The sequence below is a fragment of the Delphinus delphis genome, chromosome 9 (assembly GCF_949987515.2).
Source record: "Delphinus delphis chromosome 9, mDelDel1.2, whole genome shotgun sequence".
Classification (NCBI taxonomy): domain Eukaryota; kingdom Metazoa; phylum Chordata; class Mammalia; order Artiodactyla; family Delphinidae; genus Delphinus; species Delphinus delphis.
Window position 1 is genome coordinate 18,107,570 of NC_082691.1, and position 25,815 is coordinate 18,133,384.

General features: G+C 42.0%; 1 protein-coding gene across 3 annotated transcripts in view; it reads right to left on the bottom strand.

Annotated features, from left to right (window-relative positions):
- Positions 1-10,310: 10,310 nt before the first annotated feature.
- PIK3CG (phosphatidylinositol-4,5-bisphosphate 3-kinase catalytic subunit gamma) overlaps positions 10,311-25,815 on the bottom strand; it is a 33,830-nt gene continuing 18,325 nt past the window's right edge. For all 3 annotated transcript variants that reach the window (XM_060019847.1, XM_060019848.1, XM_060019849.1), the window contains exon 11: positions 10,311-11,330. In XM_060019847.1, coding sequence (XP_059875830.1) covers positions 11,052-11,330 — 279 coding nt within the window. In that variant the 3' untranslated portion in view covers positions 10,311-11,051. The remainder of the gene's footprint in view (positions 11,331-25,815) is intronic.

Below are 25,815 nucleotides of genomic sequence, written 5' to 3' on the forward strand. Positions count from 1 at the left end.
TTCAAAATATGCCCTACATATTTCACTGAGATAAATATAAAATTTTAAGAGAGTTCCAGGAAATCTGAGAAAAAGGGAATGCAGCTTTTAGTTATGAATCAATAGCATATTTCACTTGTGATTCGCAGAAACAGAGGATTGAACTTAGAGGGCAGGGCTGCTGAGAAAATGATGAGCCTTTATTGAATTTTGCAGGTGAGCTGATGGTGGCTCTTGCTTGCACAAATCCTATGTTAATTTGGGTTGCTGGCTCTATTTTCCTTCTAAGAAGAGCAAAGGCTAGGAAGGGTAACAATCATTCATCAGTGATAAACATTTGAAGAACTTGAGCTCTTGTGTTTTAGAATATTTGAAAAGCCAAGTTGCTGCAAGAAAGTTTTTCCTACATACTACTTTATCCAGATTCATTAGGCGATGTGATTTTTTTCCTAAATGTGAGCCAGGAAAAGATACAGGCAGGAGACCTAATTACTCTGTCTCTGAAGGAATTGTCTGTTATTAATTCTGAATTTTGAAGATTTTCCATGGATCCTGGCACATACATGTTTGATAATCACGTTGAAAGAGAAAGGACATTATCGTGAAAGTCAATTGGATACATTCAGGCTTGACCTCATGGCATCCTGAGTGGTGAGGATGACTTCAGGTGGAAATGGGGCTATTGTTTTGGAGGCCTTGCTTAATAAGGGGTCTGGAGTAAGTGCTGTTCTGGCTAACAATTCTTCCTCTTGTCTCTCCACAACTAGTCACTGTTATAGTTGTACTCCTGACCTATTAGAGTCATGCAGTTTCTTCCATATCTTAGAATGATACCCTCTTTCCCTGTGTGATTTGCTTGCTTTTCATTTGTTCTGTTGATGTTGGACATGGGGGAGGACCCTGAAACCAAGATACTGAGCTGATGCCTTAAGATGTCAAGAGTTCCCAAAGAAGAAATAACATGGACCTCCCAAGATAAGCATCCCTAAATTAGAGGAAAAGGTTAAAGAGGCAGGCTGATTTCTTCCAGATAACAGCCCTGGTTGTTACGAAGGTGGGAAGGGGAGGAAACAGGAAGAGGACGGTGAAGTGCTACAGTGGGAGGACTTACTTATGTAAGTCTCCTGGTTCACATTATATCCCTTCGAGCCAAGTAGGAATCGTCCTCAACCTTGCTCCTGTGGCACTTTGGGAATCAACGTATCAATAATTTCCTAAAATTATGCAAGATCTGATAGGTTGGGTTTGTTTGTCTTTGTAACTCTACCCAAGAGCTCTATTAGATCATAGCTATTGAAAAAGGTCCTGGAACTGACACCAAATATGCATGGCTCTTTTCCAGGCCATTTTTATCTAATCTGAACATGAGAGCATTGGGAATTTGAATTCAAATAACTAATGATAATCAGTGAGCTATCTCCTCCTGTTGCCTGAGGAATCCCCACCGCCCATTCTGATATACACTATAGGACTTCTTCCACTTCCCTTTGGTAAGCCAGAACTGGCAAATGCTTCAAAAGATGCCGAAAGCTACCTGGGAGAATCTTTCTCATAGAACCAGCCAGTAAAGAAAGTCTTGATACTACATAACCTTAAGCAAATAAGCCCAGTCACTGCTCCTAGAGCTACAGCTGAGAAGCCCTGGACTTGACCCTTTAATAGATGGCGTGGGCAAGGGGTCAGGGGGAGAATTCCCAGGCTGCAGCACCTGCTTCTTGAGAAGGTGCATGTGCAAGTTTCTTTAGAAAAGGTTTCCAGGGAAACAATATAACTTCCATTCTTTTTTTCTTAAATATACTGAGCACTAAACGTGCCTGCTGGTGCTTGGAGTTCTCGTTTGAAGTCAGAAGCTGCCGAAGAAGAGTGTTTGCATGAAACACACCCACATAGTCAGAAATCGTTCTTTATGCTTCCTTCACTAAATGTCAGCTGCATACTTAGCTGGAGAGAAGTAAATGACCTGGGTTCATCTGTGCGGTGAAAGATAGAGAAGATTAACTTGACTTGGTTGAATTGCCTTTCTTCCCTGTTATTGTGATGGCTACTAATTAATGATAGTGATGTTTGCATTCAGTAGTTGTGTCCTACCAGTTAGATCCTATGTTAGGCTATGTAGAAAATGTGAATACAATAGAATGTCTTTATGTATGTTTTTTAATATGCAAAGATATATTCAAGCAAGAAAATCCGAAAACTTGACCAAAATATTTCTATACCTACATATCTCCATTCATGGCCAAAGACTTTCAGAAACTTAGCCTGTTACCCTGCCCTTGTTTCCAGTGTAGTAGGGATAAATCTTGGCATCCACGTTTTCACCATGTCACCCCCACATCCCTAATCATAACTGATTGGCCCTGAGGTGGACACCTGACCAAAGCTGAGCCAGTCGTAACGTTTTTGTTTTTGTTTTTGTTTTTGTTTTTTGCGGTACGCGGGCCTCTCACTGTTGTGGCCTCTCCTGTTGCGGAGCACAGGTTCCAGATGCGCAGGCCCCGCGGCCATGGGTCACAGGCCCAGCCGCTCCGCGGCACGTGGGATCCTCCTGGACTGGGGCACGAACCCGTGTCCCCTGCATCGGCAGGCGGACTCTCAACCACTGCACCACCAGGGAAGCCCCAGTCGTAACCTTTAATGCAATTTAATTGGACCTCAAAGATGCTGGAGGTTTAAACTAGACCATCAAACCAGAGGAGAGCTGAGAGGCAGCCCTGCTTAGTTACTGCTCAACCAACTGGAGGAAAGCTGGTTTGCAGGGAGAGAGAGTTTTGTGGGTTTTTTTGGCTCTAGAGTGAACTTCAAAATCGGTCCAGAAAGTGAGCCTTCCTAAATTATATTTTATTAGGCAATATAGATAAATCTCAAAAGCATTATGCTATGTGGAAGAAGCCAGGCACAGAAGACCACATACTCTATGTTTCCATTTATATGAAATTCTAGAAAGACAAAACTAGTGATAGAAACATTTCAGTGGAGAGATGGGAGGGTATTGACTACGAAGAAGCATGAGAGAACATTCGAATGATGGAACGGTTCTGTATTTTGATTGTGGTGGTAGATACATGGGTATATACATTTGTCAAAACTCATCAAATTGCACATTTAACGTGGTAAATTTTATTTTATGTAAATTAATCTTCAATAAAGCTGGTGGAAAAAGGTAAATAGGAATTAGTAGCCTTGCCAGTTGATTCCAGTTGGTCTGACTCGCTTTAGGCTCAGAAGAACCCAGGGACTAAGTTCCATTGATTAGAATAACTCATCAGAGAAAGATGCTATTTAGATTTCCTTGGTATCTGATGTTGGCATAGAATAGAAATTATTTCTCCTTTGAAGTCCTACTCGGAAGACACCATACTTAGAAAGGTGTTAAGATTTCCATCACTGTAAATACTCCTGAGGAGTATTTACTCCAAGGATGATGCCAATTGAACGTTTCATTTCGATTTCTCAAGATTCTTCAGCCTTCCTTGAAAAGGAGCAGAGAAAGGGCAGCTTTCATTTATTGAGCAATAACAGTAATGTAGAGCCAGACACTCTACTTAATGCTTCACTTTCATTATTTCATTTCATCTGCACAGTAATCCTGCAAATGAGGTACTGCTGTCCTCCCAGTTTACAGAGGAGAGGGCTGACATTTAGAGAGATTAGACAGTTTTTTCAAGTGACAATCAGTCCTTGAATTTGGAATGGTCTAATGCCAAAGCCACTTAACTACTCTCTTTACTGCCGCACCTACTCCAGACTTCTCCTGCAACATCTGGCACAGACTCTCGAAAGGATTACCGCCAAGGTACTGGCTAATCGTCCAGCATTTCCACTAGGAGCTCTCAAGGCTCAGACTCCTTTCAGTCTCCATAGATTAAAGGAGTCAAAAACATCTACCCAACGAAACCTGCAGAATATTCTCTGTCACCGTGAAGAATGATTGCCTAGGGCTTCCCTGGTGGCGCAGTGGTTGGGAGTCGGCCTGCCAGTGCAGGGGACACGGGTTCGTGCCCCGGTCCGGGAGGATCCCACATGCCGCGGAGCAGCTGGGCTTGTGGGCCATGGCCGCTGAGTCTGCGCGTCCGGAGCCTGTGCTCCGCAACGGGAGAGGCCACGACGGTGAGAGGCCCACGTACCGCAAAAAAAAAAAAAAAAAAAAGAATGATTGTCTAAGCAAGGAGGTGCTTCCAATAATTATCTTCTCTGGTTTCCAGAACCATGAGTTGGAGAGAGGTCAGCGGTTTGGCAGTGGTTTGTGGACATGGGATTTCCCCAGTGGAAGCCCTCAGTAGCCACAGGCCGGTTGTTTTGTAGCACAGGTGCTTGGTGATGATGCAAAGGCAAGCTGCTGGGTGGGAGGCCCAGCTGGTCCCTAACAGCTGGTGTTATACATCTGGCGATGGGAGGTGCTGTTCAGCCACAGACCTTGCACGTGGCTGGAAACGGTGGAGGTAATGGTGGGTGCATCTCTGCAGACAGTAGGGACCTATTTTACCTCTTCAGTGTAATCAAAAGAATCCTGAGTTTCATTCTCTGAGTATAAAACTTCTCCGATGACTGGCCATCTGCTGTGAAACACAGAGGAGTGCTTCTGAGGTGCTGCAAGGGGATTTTATGTTCCTTGGCAGGTCCCCATCCCCATTACATCCTCCAAGTTAGATCAACCCGTGCGTGATGAACTCAGACTCAGAGCCCAGCTCCCAGAAGAGAAAATTCTTACCAAAGCAGCAGGTAGTGAGATTTAAGCTGCACTAATAAGCAAACATGTAGGAAAAAAAAATCTGACATTCATGAGAAGTGAAAATGAGGCAGTTTGCACCTCCAAGGGGAGCCTTAACCATGAGCTAGAGAGCTCAGCATGGCCACACGGGCTGCACAGGTTTGAAGAGCTGAGAAGAACTGAGCCGGGCAAAGCATTGCTTAATGATTGAAGAGAGCAGCGCTGGAGGCCCCCCTCCAAAAGCACTGACAGCCTTAGCGTAAACAGATCACAATCAGGCAGGGTCCTGTAAGACAGGAGACTTCGCCATTGTCGTCTTGATGCCAAGAAATTCCAACAACAGCTTTGATGTCAGTGCTTGATAATTATTGACTTTACATGATTATTTTCCCTCTGAGAAACAAAATTTTCTGAGCTTTTAATGAGGCTCCATGTAAGCTAAAGGATAAGATTATCATGCAGACTGCATTTTTTCCCCAAAACTGAAAGACTTAATTTTTCATCCCTTGTTAAGAAATTCAACTAATAGAAAGTCAAATTACCCAAAATGCAAGAGAAAAAATGAATGCAAGGTAAAAAAAAAAAATCACTACTAACCGTTTGGTGTGAGTATATCCCCCAGCCTTTAATGCATGTGCAAACCTACATGTTAGCTTGAACGTAACTTTGATGTAACACTGTCCTGTAACCACCTTGTTTCACTCCTCAGCAGGTCATAGATGTACCTGAATGTCAATAGATTTTGATCTGCCTTTTCAAGGGCTTCACTGCAGTCCAGCATATGGATAGGATTTAATCAGTGTGCTATTCAGGAGGGGCTTTTCAGTTGTTTCCAATTTTTGGTTATTACAAAGAGTGCAGGCAACTGTTTTTATCCATAAGTCTTTGCGTACTTGTCCAAGAATTTCTGAAGGATAAATTCTTGGATGTGGACTTGCTGGCTCAGAGAATAGATACCTTCTTCATTTTCTAAATTTTGACAAAATACCAGGCATGAATTTACCAACATACTCTGCTTTCAACAGTGTGATAGACTGCTCTTTCAACGTATCACGAACTCTGGGCATTACCAATATTTGCTTATCTAATGGGGAAGAGGAACTTAGGTTTTAATTTGCATTTGTTTAATCAACAGTGATTTGGGGTCTGCTGTCATATGCTTAATGGCCACAATGCATTTTCTGTGTGTGAATTGAATATTTTCCAATGAGGTATTTATCTTTTACTTACTGAATTATTATAAATTTTTAATATATTAAGAATATTAGCACTCTGTTATGTATTTTGCTCACAATTCAATCTTGTTGGTAACAGCAGAAAATATCAAACAGTTTTACTTACCTAAACTGTGTGATCCCCTAACCCCCAAAAAACCCCCACAAAAATTTTCATTATTGACACTGTATTAGTTTTCTAGGGATACCATAACAAAGAATCACCAACTGAATGGCTTAAAACAATAGATATGTATTCTCTCACAGCTCTGGAGGCTAGAAAGTTTGAAACCAAGGCATTGGCAGGGCCATGCTCCCTTGGAAGCTTCTAGGGGAGGAGGCTTCCTTTCCTGTTCTACCTTCTGGTAGCCCCAGGAGTTCCTGGGGCTTGTAGACACATGATTATAATCTCTACCTCCGTCACAAGGCATTCTTCCTTCCCTTCTGTTAAGTATACCACTCATAATGGATTAGGGCCCACCTCATCTTTTTTTTATTTTCTTTGCAGTACGCGGGCCTCTCACTGCTGTGGCCTCTGCCGTTGCGGAGCACAGGCTCCGGATGCGCAGGCTCAGCGGCCATGGTTCATGGGCCCAGCCGCTCTGCGGCATGTGGAATCTTCCCAGACCGGGGCACGAACTTGTGTCCCCAGCCTCGGCAGGCGGACTCACAACCACTGTGCCACCAGGGAAGCCCCCACCTCATCTTTTTTATTTTTATTTAAAAAATTTTTACATTCTTTTTTTAATATTCTTTTCCATTATGGTTTATCACAGGATACTGAATATAGTTCCCTGTGCTATACAGTAGGACCTTGTTGTTTATCCATTCTATATATAATAGTTTGCATCTGCTAATCCCAAATTTCCAGTCCACCCCTCCCCTACCCCCCTCCCCCTTGGCAACCACAAGTCTGTTCTCTATGTCTGTGAGTCTTTTTCATAGGTAAGTTCATTTGTGTCATGTTTTAGGTCCCACATATAAGTGATATAATACAGTATTTGTCTTTCTCTGTCTGACTTACTTCGCTTAGTATGAGAATCTCTAGTTGCAGCCATGTTGCTGCAAATGGCCTTATTTCATTTTTTGTGGCTGAGTAGTATTCCATTGTATACATGTGCCACATCTTCTTTATCCATTCATCTGTCGATGGACATTTAGGTTGTTTCCATGTTTTGGCTATTGTAAATAGTGCTGCTATGGACATAGGGGTTCATGTATCTTTTTGAATTACAGTTTTGTCCAGGTACATGTAAGGCCCACTTCATCTTAATTTGATTACATCTGTAGACCTTATTTCCAAACAAGGTCACATTCACAGATACCAGGGGTTAGGACTTCAACATATGTTTTGGGGGGACGCAATGTAACCCACAGCAACCCCCATCATGAAGTGTCTACTCTCACCAGCAAATTATAAACTTTTTAAGGACTGGGACTGGGTTGGTCTAGTATTGGATATCGTTGGCCATCTCCAATACATCACACAGTGTCTAGTAAGTAGTGGGCACTCAGTAAAGATTCCTTGAAAGAAAATTTGAATTTTAGGAATATCTGAACCTTCAGACATTGAAAAATGTATGCAGAGAACACACAATGTCAGATTCCTTCTTTTATTTAAATTTACATTTAACAATTTGCAATGAAAATATAAATGCAAGTGGGGAGGATGAGACTGTCCGGAAGAGGGAGTGGCTAGCTCTCTGGGCTCACTTAAGCTAAGGTGTGTGCTTTAGTTCCCCAGCATCTGTCCTGAAGATGAGTTTTTGGCAAATGCAGACAAGCACCCAGACTAGAACCAGATTTCATGACCTGAATTATTCGGTTGGATTAAACAGAAAATAATACAGCAGAAACTTTAAAAATCCAAATTTCTTTTTTCTTTACATAGTAAAATATAATTGACAATTTATCTCACAAGTCAAAGAGAGCCTCACTTACCACATAAAGGCCAGGATTTGCTGCAGAAACTTACTTTCTAAATTATATTTCAGACTCATTTCCAAAAATAACTAATTTCCATTTATATAGCACTAACAGCCTCCAAATTGTACAGAATTCCGACATCTAACCTTTCTTTAAAAAATAATTCGACTCTTGTAAATGATATATTTAACAAAGTTAATTTTTTAAAATTAAGAGTTTGCTCTAGGAGTTGATATATTTTATTGCAGTTTCCACTTCCCCCTACTCTCACCGAAGAATCACCAAAGCCAGTCAAACGCAGTCATGTGGGACTAGGGCTACAGTATCCCCTTTGCTTTCCTTTAGTGGCCATAGTTCCAGTTCCAAAGCCATGGGCCTGTGTTTTAGGACTTCACGTACAGCCGTAGAGATGAGGTATTTCAATTAGAGCAGAAGCAACATTTTGATCTGGAACGTTAACCTGCACTCACACAGGTGTGGTCTAAATGTAAGCTGAGCACCAAAGCCATCGTTCACACGTGCCCAGTGTCAGCTCCATGGGCTTGTGAGCTGGGTAGTGACGCACGCTCAGAAGGTTTAGTGCTCTGCTGTTGCTGTCTTGAATTTTGTAATGATTTGTGAACCACGGCCCCTGTGTTTTCATTTTGCCCTGGGTTTGCAAATTATGTAACCCATCCTGGATACACATATAAGCTGCTTTGACCTGAACCATCTGACTTGTGATCTCTGTTTTCATCTGGCACTGAAGATAGAGTAGGCGCAGTTCCCCAACATCTCCTCCCGATAGCAAGATGACCCAGGTTCTACCACATTTTCAAAGATACAGAAGTTGTGGGTCATTGGGGATGATGAGGGAAGCACACAAAGGTGATTTTTGTTTATTTGTATGTCTACAGAGTTAAAATTGTACCTTCACTCGAATATGGAAGAATCAACCCCAATGTGACACATATATATACAAAACAGCGTAACAAAAGAACTTGTTCTTTGGAAGAGCAAATTTGTACACACATGCACCAATAGGTTAAATATAAATACAATCCTCTGTCATTCTTCTGTCATTAAGATGATTTCTTGAGCAACTCAAATAACAAGTGGAATTCGTGCAAGGTCTGAGCTTGACTGTGCTATGTAAGAACAAAGAAACATCCTCTTCTGAATGAGAAAGCATCATTCCTTTTGTTCCTCAAAAGAATGGTGGGGGGCTTCCCTGGTGGCGCAGTGGTTGGGAGTCCGCCTGCCGATGCAGGAGACACGGGTTCGTGCCCCGGGCCGGGAAGATCCCACATGCCGCGGAGCGGCTGGGCCCGTGAGCCATGGCCGCTGAGCCTGCGCATCCGAAGCCTGTGCTCCGCAACGGGAGAGGCCACAACAGTGAGAGGCCCGCGTACCGCAAAAAAAAAAAAAAAAAAAGAATGGTGGGGAATAGTTGGTTTAAAAATGCTACAAAATGTCTATTCTCCATTAACACAGAGGAATAAATATTTCATTACAGGCATGGTCCTCTGTACAGAGTGATAAGTGTAATTTTAAAAGGATGAGTTGTCAAGGAAGAGGAGCTTTTTCTGGATACCTTAGGAGCTGGGAAAAGGATCAGTAGAAAAGGAAGCAGTGTCACCTGCACCTTCAAGGGTCGTGCAGGGCTTTTGAACCCTGCTTGCATATTAGAATCACCTGGAGTACTTAGGCGAACACTGATGTCTGGGCCTCATCCCAAACTAATGGATTACAAGCTGAGGTGGGTGCTCAGGCCGGGTACATTTTTAAAGTAACCCTGGTGATTCTGATTTGCAGCCAGAGTTAAGAACCACTGGGCTTTTGCATACTCAAAAGGAAAGGTTTGGGCTACACCAAAGTCCAACAGGTATCTATTTAGAAAACTTAAAAATTAAATATATATTTATATCTCATTAAACTTAAAACATAGACACCATTAACAGAGTTATTTCTAGGTCAAGTATTAACTATAGGTCATTTTAAGATATTTTATAAATAATTTAATGATCTTTCTCTGTTAACACTTCCAATAAATAGAAAATATTTAAGAGATGAAAATAGATTTTAAAGAAGACATTTGAATTACTTTTAGAAAATGTGAAGAATGTGTTGGAGTGTAAAAGTCCTTTAAACTGCAAGATGCTTAGGGCAAGTAGTGTTCTTCCTAACTTGGAGAACTGTTTTAGGTATTAAATATCTTCTTCCATTAAAAAAGAAAGAAAAAACTGCTGAGACCAAAATTTGAAATGAAGGCATTTGGAAACATCCATAATTTCAGGAATGTCTCCTTTAATAATGTACTTTTTAAAAGCTCCAGCAAACATCTTTACAAATAAGTACCTAAAATTCTAGTATCCCTAGAGGAGAAATTCTTTTCAACTAATTTTGAGTTCTAGGGTAAAGGTATTCTTGAAGGTTTCACAACTCTGCATAAAGAGCTGTGAGAATGTGGAAAGTGAAGAAGAAGAGAGGCAGTGTGGGGGGGAAATATAAAGGCCCCATATGAGTCCCTTTAGTTATTTCCTGTTTCTGTGCTGAGCAGGCTATCATAATTGCACTTGAAAGTTTGCTCTGTGGGCAGAGTTGAGACAAATTTTGCTCTTCTTAACCCTGGAACCAGACCAGCGGAGAAGGGCCAGGGCGCAAAGGTTCAGATGTTCCATTTTGTGTTTGTGAGTCTCAGTGGTAAGAGAACCTAACTACAAAAGACCCTGAAAAGACTAGCTTGCTTTGCTTACTTTTAGCACATCACTAACATCTGCAGCCATGGAGGGGCTGTTCGGAAGCGTCATTTACGGAATGAGACAAAGGTTACAATGATCATATTTTTTTCTTCTGAAAAGAGTTTGAGAAACACAAGGATAACCCAAATTGAGAAGAAGCCCAGATGAAAAGAGATGTTACCAATTACTCTAAAGAATTTCCAGAAGTACTCAATAGTATGATAGTCAAAACATCAGCCACAATGAGGGAGGAATTAGGCTGTTTAAACTTAGAATGTTCTCCAACATCATGGAGACAAATGAGAAAAAAACAAACCTGCAAATAAGGCTGAAATTGAACATCACCTAAACAATCAGACGTGCCAATATTTTTCTCCAGTGAAGAGTTCAGCTAGAGAAAGCTATATTTCTCAAGTGGCAGCTTTCATAATGTCCTAGGACATTTTAAATCAAGTTTGATGACCGCCGTACAGATCTAAAGCTTTTAAATTCTAGCCCAAAGTATTAGGCAGAATGTTTCTCCCCTTGTTTGATGCCAAGAACAAGATGTAGGAACCAGTTAAACTGCACAGTCCATCCTTTGTCTCTGCAAACTTCAATCTGATCTAGAAAATACTTTTTAGCATCCTCCTCGCTCTTCCCCACTGTCAGGGCGTCCCGAATGTATTCGATATCTTCTTTGCTGGTTAACTGGGGCATTCCTGTCATCAACATCATGGAGAAGAGGATGATCAGTAGGTTTGTGTGATGACGAAGGGCTAGGTAAGCCTTGACGCAGACATCCTGGATAAAGGGAAAGAAAACGCTGTTAACTGTTGTTATGGCATCGAAGTAGGCTGAAGACCAGCAGGATGGTTTGCAATTTACATGACATTATCCTGTCCCTGCGAGGAAATCATCACAAGCAAGGCAGGTCCCCTGCCTCAGATGAAAAACTTGAGAACACAGACTGCTTTTATAATCTCTGAAGAAATGTGGTTTGGTTGCATACACCCAGGGTGTGCTCAAGGAAAACTAACTGATACAGTAAGTTTCATCTTATTTCTTACTCTTTTTACTTCCATCTCTTTTCTAGGCAAATGAGGGTGGAAATTTCTGTAGTCCCTGAAGAGGAATGAGTCAGTTTTTGAACACCAGCCAGGCATCACATAACTTTATGTAAGCATAAATAATGTTTGCCAAGAGCTAACGGAATCCAAAGAAGGGATGGAAATGTGGTGTTTGAGATTTAGGTAGTTTTCATCTTTATTTTCCAATGTGTCCTATACTAAGAAAACAGATGAATTAGTTTTTCATTGTCTGACTCTCAAAATTGTTGAATGACCTTTGGAAATTTAAAATAAATTCTGAATACCGAGTGAGAGAGGGCTTTCAACAATGCTATGGCTGGTGCCTTCTCTAAAAGCCTTGGAGTAGGTGACAGGTGAGTTAAGCCCACTTCTGAAGCAACAGGCATGCTCATGCCAATTAAATTGTTCCAACATGAAGAAAAAGTTGCAAGGTTCCCAATTTTACAAAATCAGAATAGTCCAACCTTAATATCATAATTTGGCGAAGATGGCATATTAAAGAAAACTGAAATGAATGATTACAGGTTTAAATATTTCAAATAAAATACTGAGTAAAATGTTAAGAGAATAACACTCCATAGGCAACTAGGGTTTATCAGAAACTTGCAAGAGTAGTTCATCGTAAGGTACTGGATAAAAACACACTTTTGATTTTTATAAAAGTAACATGTAGTTTAACATGTGACAAAAATGAAATGATGTGAAGAATGATCTGACATTACCAGTCACAATCATTCTGAATAATGAGTCTGGGAAAAAGAAATGTATAAGATCAGAAGAGTGAAGGTAAAATCATCAGTATTTACAAATAACCATTGTCTTCTAGGAACACTGAAGGGGAAGAAAATTAAAATACTATTGTAACTAGTTTTTATTAAACTAGCTTTTTATAAAATTAATAAATAGAATGCTATAAGTAGGAGCAACCAGTTAGAAAGTAAAAAGAAGGATGCTGTGAATAACGGTAACAAAACCCCCATGATTCCTGAGATAAACACCTGAGATACATAAATTCCTGAGATACACAAAACATGCAGAACCCATTTTTTAAAAACTGTAAACATTTACTGAAGTAAGTAAAAGAAAACTTGAACATGTTGAGTGACATGGCATGTTCCTCAGTGACAAAACTATTATAAAGATAAAAATTTTTCTCAGATTAATCTATAAATATAATGAAATTGAATAAAAATTCCTATTGGATATTTAAACCCAGATATGTTTTTAAGTTCATCTGGGATAAGTAGGGCCTGAGAGAACATTCTGAAAAAATATAGTAACGAAAAACAGTGCTTGCCATCCTAGATATTAAAGCACATTATAAAACTATAATATTTAAAACTGTGATATAGTACCTATTCTTCTCCAAAAAAGATAAGAAATTTTGTGGAACACAATGGAAAGTTCAGAGACATATCTAAGTACATATTAAATATATAATAAAGGTGACTCAGATTAGTGGGGGAAAAGATTATTTGATCACCAGGGGTGGTACAACTGGCTCATAATTTGGGGGGAAAATAAAGTTTCTCCCATGTGATATACCAAAATAAATTCGAAAGAAGGGAAAATATTTAAATAATCATGGAATGAGAAAGGAAGGACTTTCTGAAGCTGATTTCCAAGGTGGAATCCATAAGGAAAAGATAGATTACGGAAACTTCAAATTTTTGAGGAAAAAAAGCTATAAACAATATTAAAAGAGGCAAATGACAACAGAAAACATTTGCAACATGACAGATCACTTCTTCATCCCTAGCCCCCGATAGCTCTTACAAAGCAATAAGAAAGAGATAAACAGTGGGCTAGAAATGTAGGCCAAAGATATAGTATATCATACTATAAGACATAAAACCAGATAGCAAACATATGAAAAAATATGCAACCTCATTAGTAATCAAATAAATGTAACTGAACATGAGATGGAAACATTCACATACCAAATTGGAAAATCTTTTTTTTTTTTTTTAAATGTTTAAGGATAATCTCTAATGTTCACCTTTCATAGCCTGATGGTAGATGGGACTAGATGGTAGATGGTATACTTTTCCTAGCAGATGACTGACAACATGCATCAAAAGCTTTAAAATACTTATAAATGTTATATAACTTAATTGTGGTGGTGGTTACATAACTTTGTCAAAATTCAAAGCACTGTACACCTGAAAAGGCTGAATTCCGTTCTCTCTGAATTATGCTTCAATAAGCTTGACTTAAAAAATGTCAGAATCCTTTTACCCAGCAATTTCCAGGCTAGGAATTTACCTTTAAAAAATTTAGATAATTTTGCAGTGATTTATCTACAAGAATGTTCATTAGAACATTGTTTAACATTGTGGAAACTTGAAAGCAACTTAAATATCCTACACTCGGAGATCGATAAAAAGGGTTTATGAAAGTACCTACATAGCTCTGTAACTACTAGAATTATCCTGTAGAAGAGTATTTAATAAGGATGTAAAAGCAAGTTTTAAAAAGCAAGTATGAAACACCACATGCAGTACAATCCCATTTTGGTAAATGGACACAAAATACTTACATAGGAATAAAGAATATAAGTTTACCAGTCAAAATTTTAATAGTGATTTTGCTTTTAGATGATCTTGTCTGTGTCATCTGCACGTGGCAGGGTAACCCCAATGATAGTGGGGGTCAGGCCTGTGTCATTCTGTATGTCAAGACTGGATTGTGTGCGCATCACCCTGTCCAGGTACAAAAACCCATGGACCATTCTGGCATTTTTTTTTTTTTTTTTTTTTTTTTTTTTTTTTTTTTTTTTTTTGGTACGTGGGCTTCTCACTGTTGTGGCCTCTCCCGTTGCGGAGCACAGGCTCCGGACGCGCAGGCTCAGCGGCCATGGCTCACGGGCCCAGCCGCTCCGCGGCATGTGGGATCTTCCCAGACCAGGGCACGAACCCGTGTCCCCTGCATCGGCAGGCGGACTCTCAACCACTGCGCCACCAGGGAAGCCCCATTCTGGCATTTTTTAAGTCAGACAATATATATAAAATGCTCAACATAGAGGGTGGTACATAAGGAGCATTCAGTAAATGTTAGTCCTCTCCCTTCCCTACCTGGAGGGGAGATGAACTCTGCATCTCCTCCCTGCTTACTTACCACAGAGCAGGAGACTCAGCACTATTTGGGCTGTTCCTGCCTTGGTCCAGGCAACTCTTGCGCCCTGGAAGCGGCTGTGGTGCATTAGCGCCCTTGCATTCTTAATGATTCCACTTACGTCCGGAAATCATTTTCTTTTGCTCATCCCTAGGACCCACTGAGGTCTCTCTCATTTCTTGGCAATTACACAGGCTAGGGGCAGACTTCACCCCAGGCAACAGTCTCATTAATTGGCCAACTCGCACAATTTTCACAAGGGCAGATAGGGGGATGCCTTTCGATTTTGAATTAGAGGACATTCTGATTTTTAATTATTTTCTAGACTTCTGTACACTGGGGACTCCGGGCAGATCCCCTGCGGTCTGAGCCCACTGTGTGGTCAAACTCTTTAACAAGAACATTTTGAGGAGGAAAATGAATCTGGGGTCAAGTCATTATAACACCAATCCATGGGTGCTCAGTAAATATTTAAGTGGCAATGCCCCGATTCACCAATCGCTGTAGCCACAGAGAGACGTATGAAAGGGAAGAAACTGTCCTGTTGTTCTCCAAGGCCACCTCTCCTAGATAAAGAATTTCTGCTGGCTTGAATTTATTCGGTTAATTCTAATTTTCACACCCAAGGGTCACTTCTGTGAGAACGAAATTTCACCTCCAAATTTAACCATACGCTCCATACTGGTCAGACACACTGTAAATTCTGTTCGGCGGTGCAGACTTAGAGACGTGGTACAGACTTAATTATCTTTTGCTTAAAGGTGTGTGGAGCAGGGGTTAAAAGCACGCAGTCACACCTCACTGCCTGGACTCAACTCGTGGCTTTATTATCGACAAGCTGGTTGTCATCAGAGAAGTTACTTAACCTCTCTGGATCTTGGTTTCCTCATCTTAAAATCAGAATAATAATAGCAGCAGTACCCGTGTCACGGGATTGTGGTGAGATTCAAGGGCTATGTAAAGGGTTGGCTATTATTATTGACAGTGTAAGAAGTCACACACTTCTCATCACTGAGGAGGTCACCTTGCCATCTAGACCACCTGTCCAAAAAGTCCCCTCAGACAGCAGAGACCTAGGGGTGGGCTGGGCCAGGGCAGGACAGAGATGAGCCCCACTCCCACCAGAGTCAATGGAGGGGGTGTCTTGACGCTGGCCCCAGGAGGTGAGGGGGATGGTGGAAGCCTATTGCACTGGCTACATAGCAGATGGTTCTCTCGCTAGGAGGGGCCCAGGTGGGCCCTTGCTCTGCCTGCTCAAGCCCCAGGGGTTTCATTTCTGCCCTTGGACTCAGCCATAGGGTCTGTCTGAGCTTCCTGACTGTGCTGCCTCAGCAGAGGCCTGTGGTTTGAGGGGCTGTGGGGATATGGCTTGGGGAGCTCGGTGGGAAGCACAGAACGCAGAAGTTACTGGCTGTAGCAACAGAATTTTCCCTTCTGCCGGGGCTGCCGGCCTCATCCTGTCCTTCTCAGCTGCCGGTTGCGGCTCTGTACTATGGAGCAGAGAAGAAGGGGGAAAGGAAGAACCTGATGTCCAGGACTTGGTTTAAGATACTTGTTAACTAGTGTGAATGTGGGGAACAGTGTAACATTGTTACTGTCATTGGCTGGACCACTACCCATTAGTAGCTAATAAGTAGATTGAGCCTATATAGTAGGCAATCTGCTCTTTATTTCAGAGTTGATTCAAATGCCTTAATTGCAGCAACCAGTACCAAAGGAAAGGTTGCTTTTTACAGAGCTACCCCTCTCCTAAGTCTTAAGAACAAAGGAAACTATTACCATTTCAGGGTCAACACTTTGACTTGATTCGTTCACTGTCCCAACTTATCAGTTTACTATACTGAAAACAAAGTCCTCTCTATGCATAGTCTATTAATTTTTTAACCACCAATGAACTGTGGCTGCTTTAGACAGTCCAAGGTCATGTGTAATAGTCCTACTTTTTCTTAAAACCAAACGCCTCCATTCTCATCTAGAAACAAAGTGGAAGTGAAATATTAGTGTACACAGCTACAAAAATAAGGAAGTAACCTCAGGGCCATAAAACACAAACTCCAGAAAAAGAATCCAGGCTGAGAGGAGGGAGAGACAACACTCACATATACTCATCAATGAGAAGAAATGTCCTCAGCCACCTACTTTTCCTAAATAATAATGCAGCCTCTGTCTGCCACATTACTATTACTATTAGTTTTTCTCCCCTGTCTCCTTCCTCAGAGACAGGGGAGAAAAAATAAGATTTATCAAAGAGAATTTCATTTTTTTAATAAAAATCAATGAGTTGGCTAAGCAATGCCTTTAGAAGTTATTTTGGCAAAACAGAGAAGGTCAATGGTTAGGACCTAGTAATGCTGGAATCTGGTAAATCTGAAAGAAGAGTGTGTCCGACGCTTGGACGTGCATTTGTGGAGTTTGACTTAGGATTGCCATCTTTAAGGACTTAGAAATGATTCCCAGACTAGCTCTGTCTACCAGGGGGAAGGGCTGTACTGCCATCTTCTCAAGTGTTTAGCTAGAAGCTCATTAGAAACCTAAGGGTACAATTAAACGGTTCTACTTTAGTCAACTGTTCTAAACAGACTGTATGTATGTGTGTGTGTTTATTTGTGCCTTGTTCCAAAAAGGGTTGAAGGTGCAATATTTGGATACACAAAAGTCACAGTAACAGGGCTTCCCTGGTGGCGCAGTGGTTGAGAGTCCGCCTGCCGATGCGGGGGACACGGATTCGTGCCCCAGTCCGGGAAGATCCCACATGTCACGGAGCGGCTGGGCCCGTGGGCCATGGCCGCTGAGCCTGTGCGTCTGGAGGCTGTGCTCCGCAACGGGAGAGGCCACAACAGTGAGAGGCCCGCGTACCGGAAAAAAAAAAAAAAAAAAAGTCACAGTAACATTAATTAGAAGTGGGTAGAAAAAGTAAAGGGATCCACAATGGGTTTGGAAAAGAGACTAAAGCTATACATCACACATCCTATATTCTTGCTAAGGGTGGCCTTCAAATGTATCTTCATCCAAAAGGGAAATCGAATCAGTTACTTCATCCAATGTTCAGAAGATTTAAAAAATCTATTTGTTTAGGAGAAGCACAACTTTTCTAAGACCTGATAGAACTTTTGCAAGAGGATCTTTATAAAAAGTACACTTTGTAACGTGGTGAATAATGTCCTCGATAATATTCTGTTACAAGACAAAACAATTCTCTAAGAGAAACTAAACACTGTGAATAGGATGCCAGTTAGAAGGTTAATCTCGATAGATGTTTAAAAGTAACAGGGGTCTAATCTTAGGAACCGAGTGACACCGCATGCTGGTGGATTAAGGCACAAATCCAGTCCAAGGCCACGTTTCCAGTCTTGTGCTCATATGTTTTCCAGAAAAGTGATAAAATTTGGCAAGCTTATCTAAGTCCTAACAATTCTACAAGCCCACGCAAGTCTGCAGCTGGCAGAGAAATCACGCTGACATATGCAGGCTTCTACCCATGGCTGATGCGGACACTTCTCTGAAGGCATCTTCTGATGGAGAGTGTGGAGAGAGGAGGAAGCACTGGAGCCTTCAGTACTGGAACACGGGAGGCTGAGCTCGACCTCGTTAGTGGGCCAGGATGTAAATCCCAAGAGGATGCAAATCCTTTAACAACTCAATATATTAGGAACAATTCAACAAACTCATCTCCCTGTTGACTTATAATAGGCCTTCATTACATTAATTTGTGATTAATCATTTGAGCTCCAAGTGACTTTTTTGCTTGGCTCTCTACCCCCTAATGCAGCCCATGCACTGCTTCAAATTGGATCCAAATTTCCCTTCTCGCCTCAAATTCAACTCCACACGCCCACGTATACCTAGGTTCCATCCATTCTGGACGACTGTACTCTTTGTTCCTAAAATACTGATACTAAATTCTAACGTCATGCCCTCGCTCATGTTCTCCTTTCTGACTTCCTGCATCTGCCAGGAAAAATGAAGATGAACTCGGACCTTAAGGCCCCGGATAAAAACATTCCCTTCACTCCACGGCCCTCTTCTACCTTCCAGGACAGGAATCACTGCTCCCTCCGCAAACCGTTGGTGAAATCCGCACTACAGAGCTATGTGCGCATCTCTTTGGCTGAGCTCTGGGGCCAAGCCCCTGCTCGCGTCACCTGGGCCCAGCAGTGTGTCTGCCACACCATAGATAATCCGCAAATGCAGGACGAATGAATGCTTCATGTGCCGAAGTCAAGGTCAATGTGGGGCAAGATTCATTGCTTTAAAATCGGTGAAGGGCTTCCGTGGTGGTGCAGTGGTTGGGAGTCCGCCTGCCGATGCAGGGGACACGGGTTCGTGCCCCGGTCTGGGAGGATCCCACATGCCGCGGAGCGGCTGGGCCCGTGAGCCATGGCCGATGGGCCTGTGCGTCCGGAGCCTGTGCATCCGGAGCCTGTGCTCCGCAGCGGGAGAGGCCACAGCAGTGAGAGGCCCGCGTGCCTCAAGAAAAAAAAAAAAATCAGGGTGAATTAGGGAACAGTCATATCTGAAGGGAATTCAACTGTAAAGACATGAGCCTTCCCTGGGCTCATGTCGACTACCTCTGAGGTAGTCGTGTGTTGAATTGGCTGTGCCGTGTTGGATAGGGACAAACAGGGTCTGGTGACTCAAACAGGATGGGGCAGGAGGCTGAGAAAGCCCAGCCAGGCAGGCGCCAGGTACAGGCAGTTGGAGGTATATACACGTGCAGGCGAGTAAGGGCAGTCAGAGCCTAGGACTGGGGAGTACCACAGAAGAGTGTCAGAGGTAAAGTCTCCGTGGCCCCCCGGTCCCCGTGTCTGGGTTAGGGAGAGCACGGGAGTCTCCAGCAAGGTGAACGGCAGGAGGCAGCAGGGCCTCAGGCCTAGGGGCAGGTTAACGGGCAGGGTTAATAGGTTAATAGGAGGAACTGAGGCAGAAGTAGTTACAACAGCCTGGCATCTGAGGTGAGAGCGAGACCACTGCAGAGATGGACTCTGAATGTAGCTTCGTCGGAACCCGAGCCAGGACTCTGTGTAGAGACTGGGGGCAGGGCTGAGCCTGCTGGATGAGGGGCCTGGGGACGTCCTGGCTTGGGGACAACCCTGCCCATGGTGGTGACCCGGCTGGGGCTGATGAAACTGGCCTCCTAGATTAAAGCAACACCGTGTAGGGGCTCCAGACTTCTATCAAACCCTTCTTAAGAGTGACATCACTGTTGAACATAGATGCAAAAATCCTCGACAAAATACTAGCAAACAGAATCCAGCAGCACATTAAAAGGATCATACACCATGATCAAGTGGGGTTCATTCCCGGAATGCAAGGATTCTTCAATACACGCAAATCAATCAATGTGATACACCATATTAACAAATTGAAGGACAAAAATCATATGATCATCTCAATAGATGCAGAGAAAGCTTTTGACAAAATTCAACACCCATTTATGATAAAAACCCTGCAGAAAGTAGGCATAGAGGGAACTTTCCTCAACATAATAAAGGCCATATATGACAAACCCACAGCCAACATTGTCCTCAGTGGTGAAAAACTGAAAGCATTTCCACTAAGATCAGGAACAAGACAAGGTTGCCCACTCTCACCACTCTTACTCAACATAGTTTTGGAAGTTTTAACCATAGCAATCAGAGAAGAAAAGGAAATAAAAGGAATCCAGATCGGAAAAGAAGAAGTAAAGCTGTCACTGTTTGCAGATGACATGATACTATACATAGAGAATCCTAAAGATGCTACCAGAAAACTAGAGCTAATCAATGAATTTGGTAAAGTAGCAGGATACAAAATTAATGCACAGAAATCTCTGGCATTCCTATACACTAATGGTGAAAAATCTGAAAGTGAAATCAAGAAAACACTCCCATTTACCATTGCAACGAAAAGCATAAAATATCTAGGAATAAACCTACCTAAGGAGATAAAAGACCTGTATGCAGAAAATTATAAGACATTGATGAAAGAAATTAAAGATGATACAAATAGATGGAGAGATATACCATGTTCTTGGATTGGAAGAATCAACATTGTGAAAATGACTCTACTACCCAATCTACAGATTCAATGCAATCCCTATCAAATTACCACTGGCATTTTTCACAGAACTAGAACAAAAAATTTCACAATTTGTATGGAAACACAAAAGACCCCGAATAGCCAAAGCAATCTTGAGAACGAAAAACGGAGCTGGAGGAATCAGGCTCCCTGACTTCAGACTATACAACAAAGGTACAGTAATCAAGACAGTATGGTACTGGCACAAAAACAGAAAGATAGATCAATGGAACAGTATAGAAAGCCCAGAGATAAACCCACGCACATATGGTCACCTTATCTTTGATAAAGGAGGCAGGAATGTAAAGTGGAGAAAGGACAGCCTCTTCAATAAGTAGTGCTGGGAAAACTGGACAGCTACATGTAAAAGTATGAGATTAGAACACTCCCTAACACCACACACAAAAATAAACTCAAAATGGATTAAAGACCTAAATGTAAGGCCAGACACTATCAAACTTTTAGAGGAAAACATAGGCAGAACACTCTATGACATAAATCACAGCAAGATCCTTTTTCACCCACCTCCTAGAGAAATGGAAATAAAAACAAAAATAAACAAATGGGACATAATGAAACTTCAAAGCTTTTGCACAGCAAAGGAAACCGAAAGGCCAAAAGACAGCCCTCAGAATGTGAGAAAATATTTGCAAATGAAGCAACTGACAAAGGATTAATCTCCAAAATTTATAAGAAGCTCATGCAGCTTAATAACAAAAAAACAAACAACCCAATCCAAAAATGGGCAGAAGACCTAAATAGACATTTCTCCAAAGAAGATATACAGACTGCCAACAAACACATGAAAAAATGCTCAACATCATTAATCCTTAGAGAAATGCAAATCAAAACTACAATGAGATATCATCTCACACCAGTCAGAATGGCCATCATCAAAAAATCTAGAAACAATAAATGCTGGAGAGGGTGTGGAGAAAAGGGAACACTCTTGCACTGCTGGTGGGAATGTGAATTGGTTCAGCCACTATGGAGAACAGTATGGAGGTTCCTTAAAAAACTAAAAATAGAACTACCATATGACCCAGCAATCCCACTACCGGGCATATACCCTGAGAAAACCATAATTCAAAAAGAGTCATGTACCAAAATGTTCATTGCAGCTCTATTTACAATAGCCAGGACATGGAAACAACCTAAGTGTCCATCATCGGATGAATGGATAAAGAAGATGTGGCACATATATACAATGGAATATTACTCAGCCATAAAAAGAAACGAAATTGAGCTATTTTTAATGAGGTGGATAGACCTAGAGTCTGTCATACAGAGTGAAGTAAGTCAGAAGGAGAAAGACAAATACTGTACGCTAACACATATATATGGAATTTAAGGAAAAAAATGTCATGAAGAACCTTGGGGTAAGACAGGAATAAAGACACAGACCTACTAGAGAATGGACTTGAGGATATGCGGAGGGGGAAAGGTAAGCTGTGACAAAGTGAGAGAGAGGCATGGAAATATATACATTACCAAACGTAAGGTAGATAGCTAGTGGGAAGCAGCCGCACAGCACAAGGAGATCAGCTCGGTGCTTTGTGACCACCTAGAGGGGTGAGATAGGGAGGGTGGAGGGGAGGGAGACGCAAGCGGGAAGAGATATGGGAACATATGTATATGTATAACTGATTCATTTTGTTGTGAAGCAGAAACTAACGCACCATTGTAAAGCAATTATACTCCAATAAAGATGTAAAAAAAAAAATTAATAGAAACCCAAAAAACTGAAAGACTACCAAAAAAAAAAAGAGTGACATCTAGGGGCAAGTGCCTTTTAAATACGCTCATCGCCGCCTACTGTGCAGAGCTGTGCATGCGAAGAGGTTACTTGACTCCCCTGATTTCTTCGGCTCCATCCGACAACACACATTTGCTTAGTTCCTACTGTGTGCAAAGAACATCTTCAAAATGCTTGCTTGCTTCTACAAGGCCAAGTTTCACACTCCTTGCAAACTGTCCTATGTTGAATGTACACTATAGGTTTATCCTGAATGCCCCATCGGCATGACTACTGCTCTGACTGGGGAAAAACAAGTAATGTTTATGTCACTAAGGAAATCGCCACACAAATATGACTAGGCACCAGGTGACACAGGTCTGTATTATTTACCAAAACATTAGATTTCATAATTAGACTTACTTCCTCTCTGGGTGTGTGGCATTTAACCGCATCTTGAAGGCTTATTAACTAACAGCCATGCAATGGCAGCTTGTCAATCTGTGTGTGAGTTACCACTTCATAAACTCACAGAATACGATGTATTGTGGGGAAGGAAGAAACCAGAGGGGCTCTCTAGTCTCATTCATCTCCTCCCCGGGGCAGGAATTGCTCCTCTACCGACTGGTACCTACTGAGGGCATCCTAGGTCTCAGGACCCATGTGCGGGATGCAGGTCAGACATGGCCCTGCTGCCCAGAGCTGCCTCTGGGAAGGGAGAGACAAGCGGCAGATGGTGCCGAGAACTACCTGCTGTGACGGATGCTCTGAAGGCAGCACGCGGCGCGCTGTGGCCAGGATAACATGAGGGGCCTCATCTAGAAGAGGGCTCTGAGGAATGACATTTGGGCAGAGGGCAGTGAAGGGCGTTCCAGGGAGGAGGCCCGGACTGGGGGCAGGTGCAGAGGAAGGCCGCCCTGACCCAGTGAGAGAAGGAAGGCTGGTGCCATGGGGAGAGGCTAGAGGGGGCAGGGGCTTGTAGGGTGAGCTTAGGTGTTCAGATATGATTCAAAACGAGATGAGAAGCCACTAAATGGTTTAAAGTAAGGGAGTAACATTGTGTCTGCTGTTTAAGTTCAGTTTTTAACCAAATTCTGATTAATTTGGTCTTTAAGGTGATAGTGATTGAAATGGGATTAGAAGTCAGATTCAAACTCAAATTCAGAGTTTTTCCAATTATGATGTCCCCTCTTCATTCCTTTCCTAATCAAAACAACAAGTGAGAAGTACAGAGTTTGAACATTTAAAGCTACAGTGATACCACTGATGAAAGAGCTTATTTAGGTAAAAGACCAGATATTTACAGAATGAAGGAAAACCACTAAAATGTTGACTGTGTTATTTTTGGAAGTTGGGATAGTGGGTATTTTATATCCTGATAGTTTTAATATTTTGCTGGCTTTGTTTTTTAAAGGAAGCATTTGCTACTTTTAAAATTGAGGGAAAAAAACCCCCACGTTCTTACATAAAAGTAAATGAGAAGCCAAATTTCATTTGCCAATGATATCAATGTATTTGCATGTGAGTGTGTTCTATAATTGGTCAGGGACATTTCAAATAAAGTGGTTCTAAAATACATGACCAGTGGGAAAACCATTGTTTAATTTTTTCTCTCTTTAGTAAGGGAGAGATTTTTTTTCTATAGAGAATTGATTTATCAAAATCATCATCATTGCGATATGTCTGTTTAGCACCCTGTGTGCGGGATGCTGTTCCAAAGGCAAACAGATAATCTTGGGTTCAAATAGTAGGCTTTGCTTTTATGTCTTGTTGTCTTATCATGGCTTGTTTGTGAACTCTGCCCTCTTTAGAAATAGCTCATGAATCTGGTCCTAGGCTAACCGAGCTACCTTGGAAAGAAGAGGGAGGCGGGACAGAGTCACACTTTCCTGTTTCAGTTCCCCTGACGCTATCCTCTTACCACGAGCTGGGTAGGTTTTTAAGTCTTTGTGGAGAAGGCTCCCCTCATGCTCAACAAAAAGTGGGCTGTCTCTTCTCCACCCTTCCCAACAGGTGATTCAAATATGCTGCGTGCATTCATGAACCTTATCAATGCAAAATTAGCGTTGCTGGAAACGAGGATACCTTTCATTCAAACAACATCTTCCAGCCTACCTAGAAATGGCAGCTTTGTTATCCAAGATACTGGGATGCTATTTAGGGAGTTGAGAGACGCGCTCCCTGACCTTGAAGGACTTCATCTCAAAAAGAGAGCACAAGACGAAGAAACAGAATATCTTCTGGAAGGCTTAGTAGTATGTAAAAAAAAACACAAAAAACAAAAAACTGTCAGCAGATCTGAGTCAAAAGATGAAAAAACTCGCTGCTCATCTTTGTCAAGCTAGAAACTTTAGAAATTCTGCAGATGTAGCATTGTACACATATATGTATATGTGTTCAGCCTTTTTCCTGATGTGACTGAGGAGGGTGGGAAAGGCTTGGAGACCAGCAGATAAGGGGGCAGGTGGGGGAGAAAGAGCCTGAACCCCTCACTTGCTCTTCCACGGGAACAATGCTACTTCATTGTGTTTTATGTATTACAGACCTGCTTGAGGTCTCATTTCATAGAGGGCTTCTCAACCTAAAGGTTTTCAAAGTCTGAGGACCCCCTGTGATGGATATGACGATGGAAGCTCCGTTGATAGAGTTCCTGCTGTGGACTAGGCACTAGGCCAAGCTTTCTACATATTTCACATAAAAAATCCCTAAAAAAACCCCCACATGCGGTGGGCCTTAGAATTCCCACCGCACAGATGAGGAAACCAAGGTTCTGAAAGGACAAGCAATTTGCATCACATCCATAGCGATTAAGCAGCAGAGCCAGGATTCAAGCTCAAGCTGATCTGCTCTGAAGCCCATCCTTTCAACTACAGTGCCGGGCTGATCTGTGTTTAAGGCTAAAGTCCGTACATTCAATCAAAGCGTATGTCAACACTGCAAAGCATAGACACATATAAGTACAATAAAATTTACCAAGGGGTGTTTTTGGCAGTACACATGCTGCCTAGATGTTGCTTTGGTGAAAGAGGTTCTAAATGCTAAAGAAACAAGCTTTGGTCACAAAAAGGATGGAGACATGCTCCCAGACGGAGAGGACAGACTCCCTGCAAAGAGTTGTTGCTTTGGGCGGAAGCTGCCCAGATGGGGAGGCAACCTCTGGGGGGCCTCCCCAAACCCCAATCTTTTCATTAAAGAACATTTTGAAACTTAAAATGACAACAAAAAAGACTACAGGAGAAGTAGTGCTGGGATTTTAGGAGTGACACGGGTACTATAGGGTCTATGGGAATGT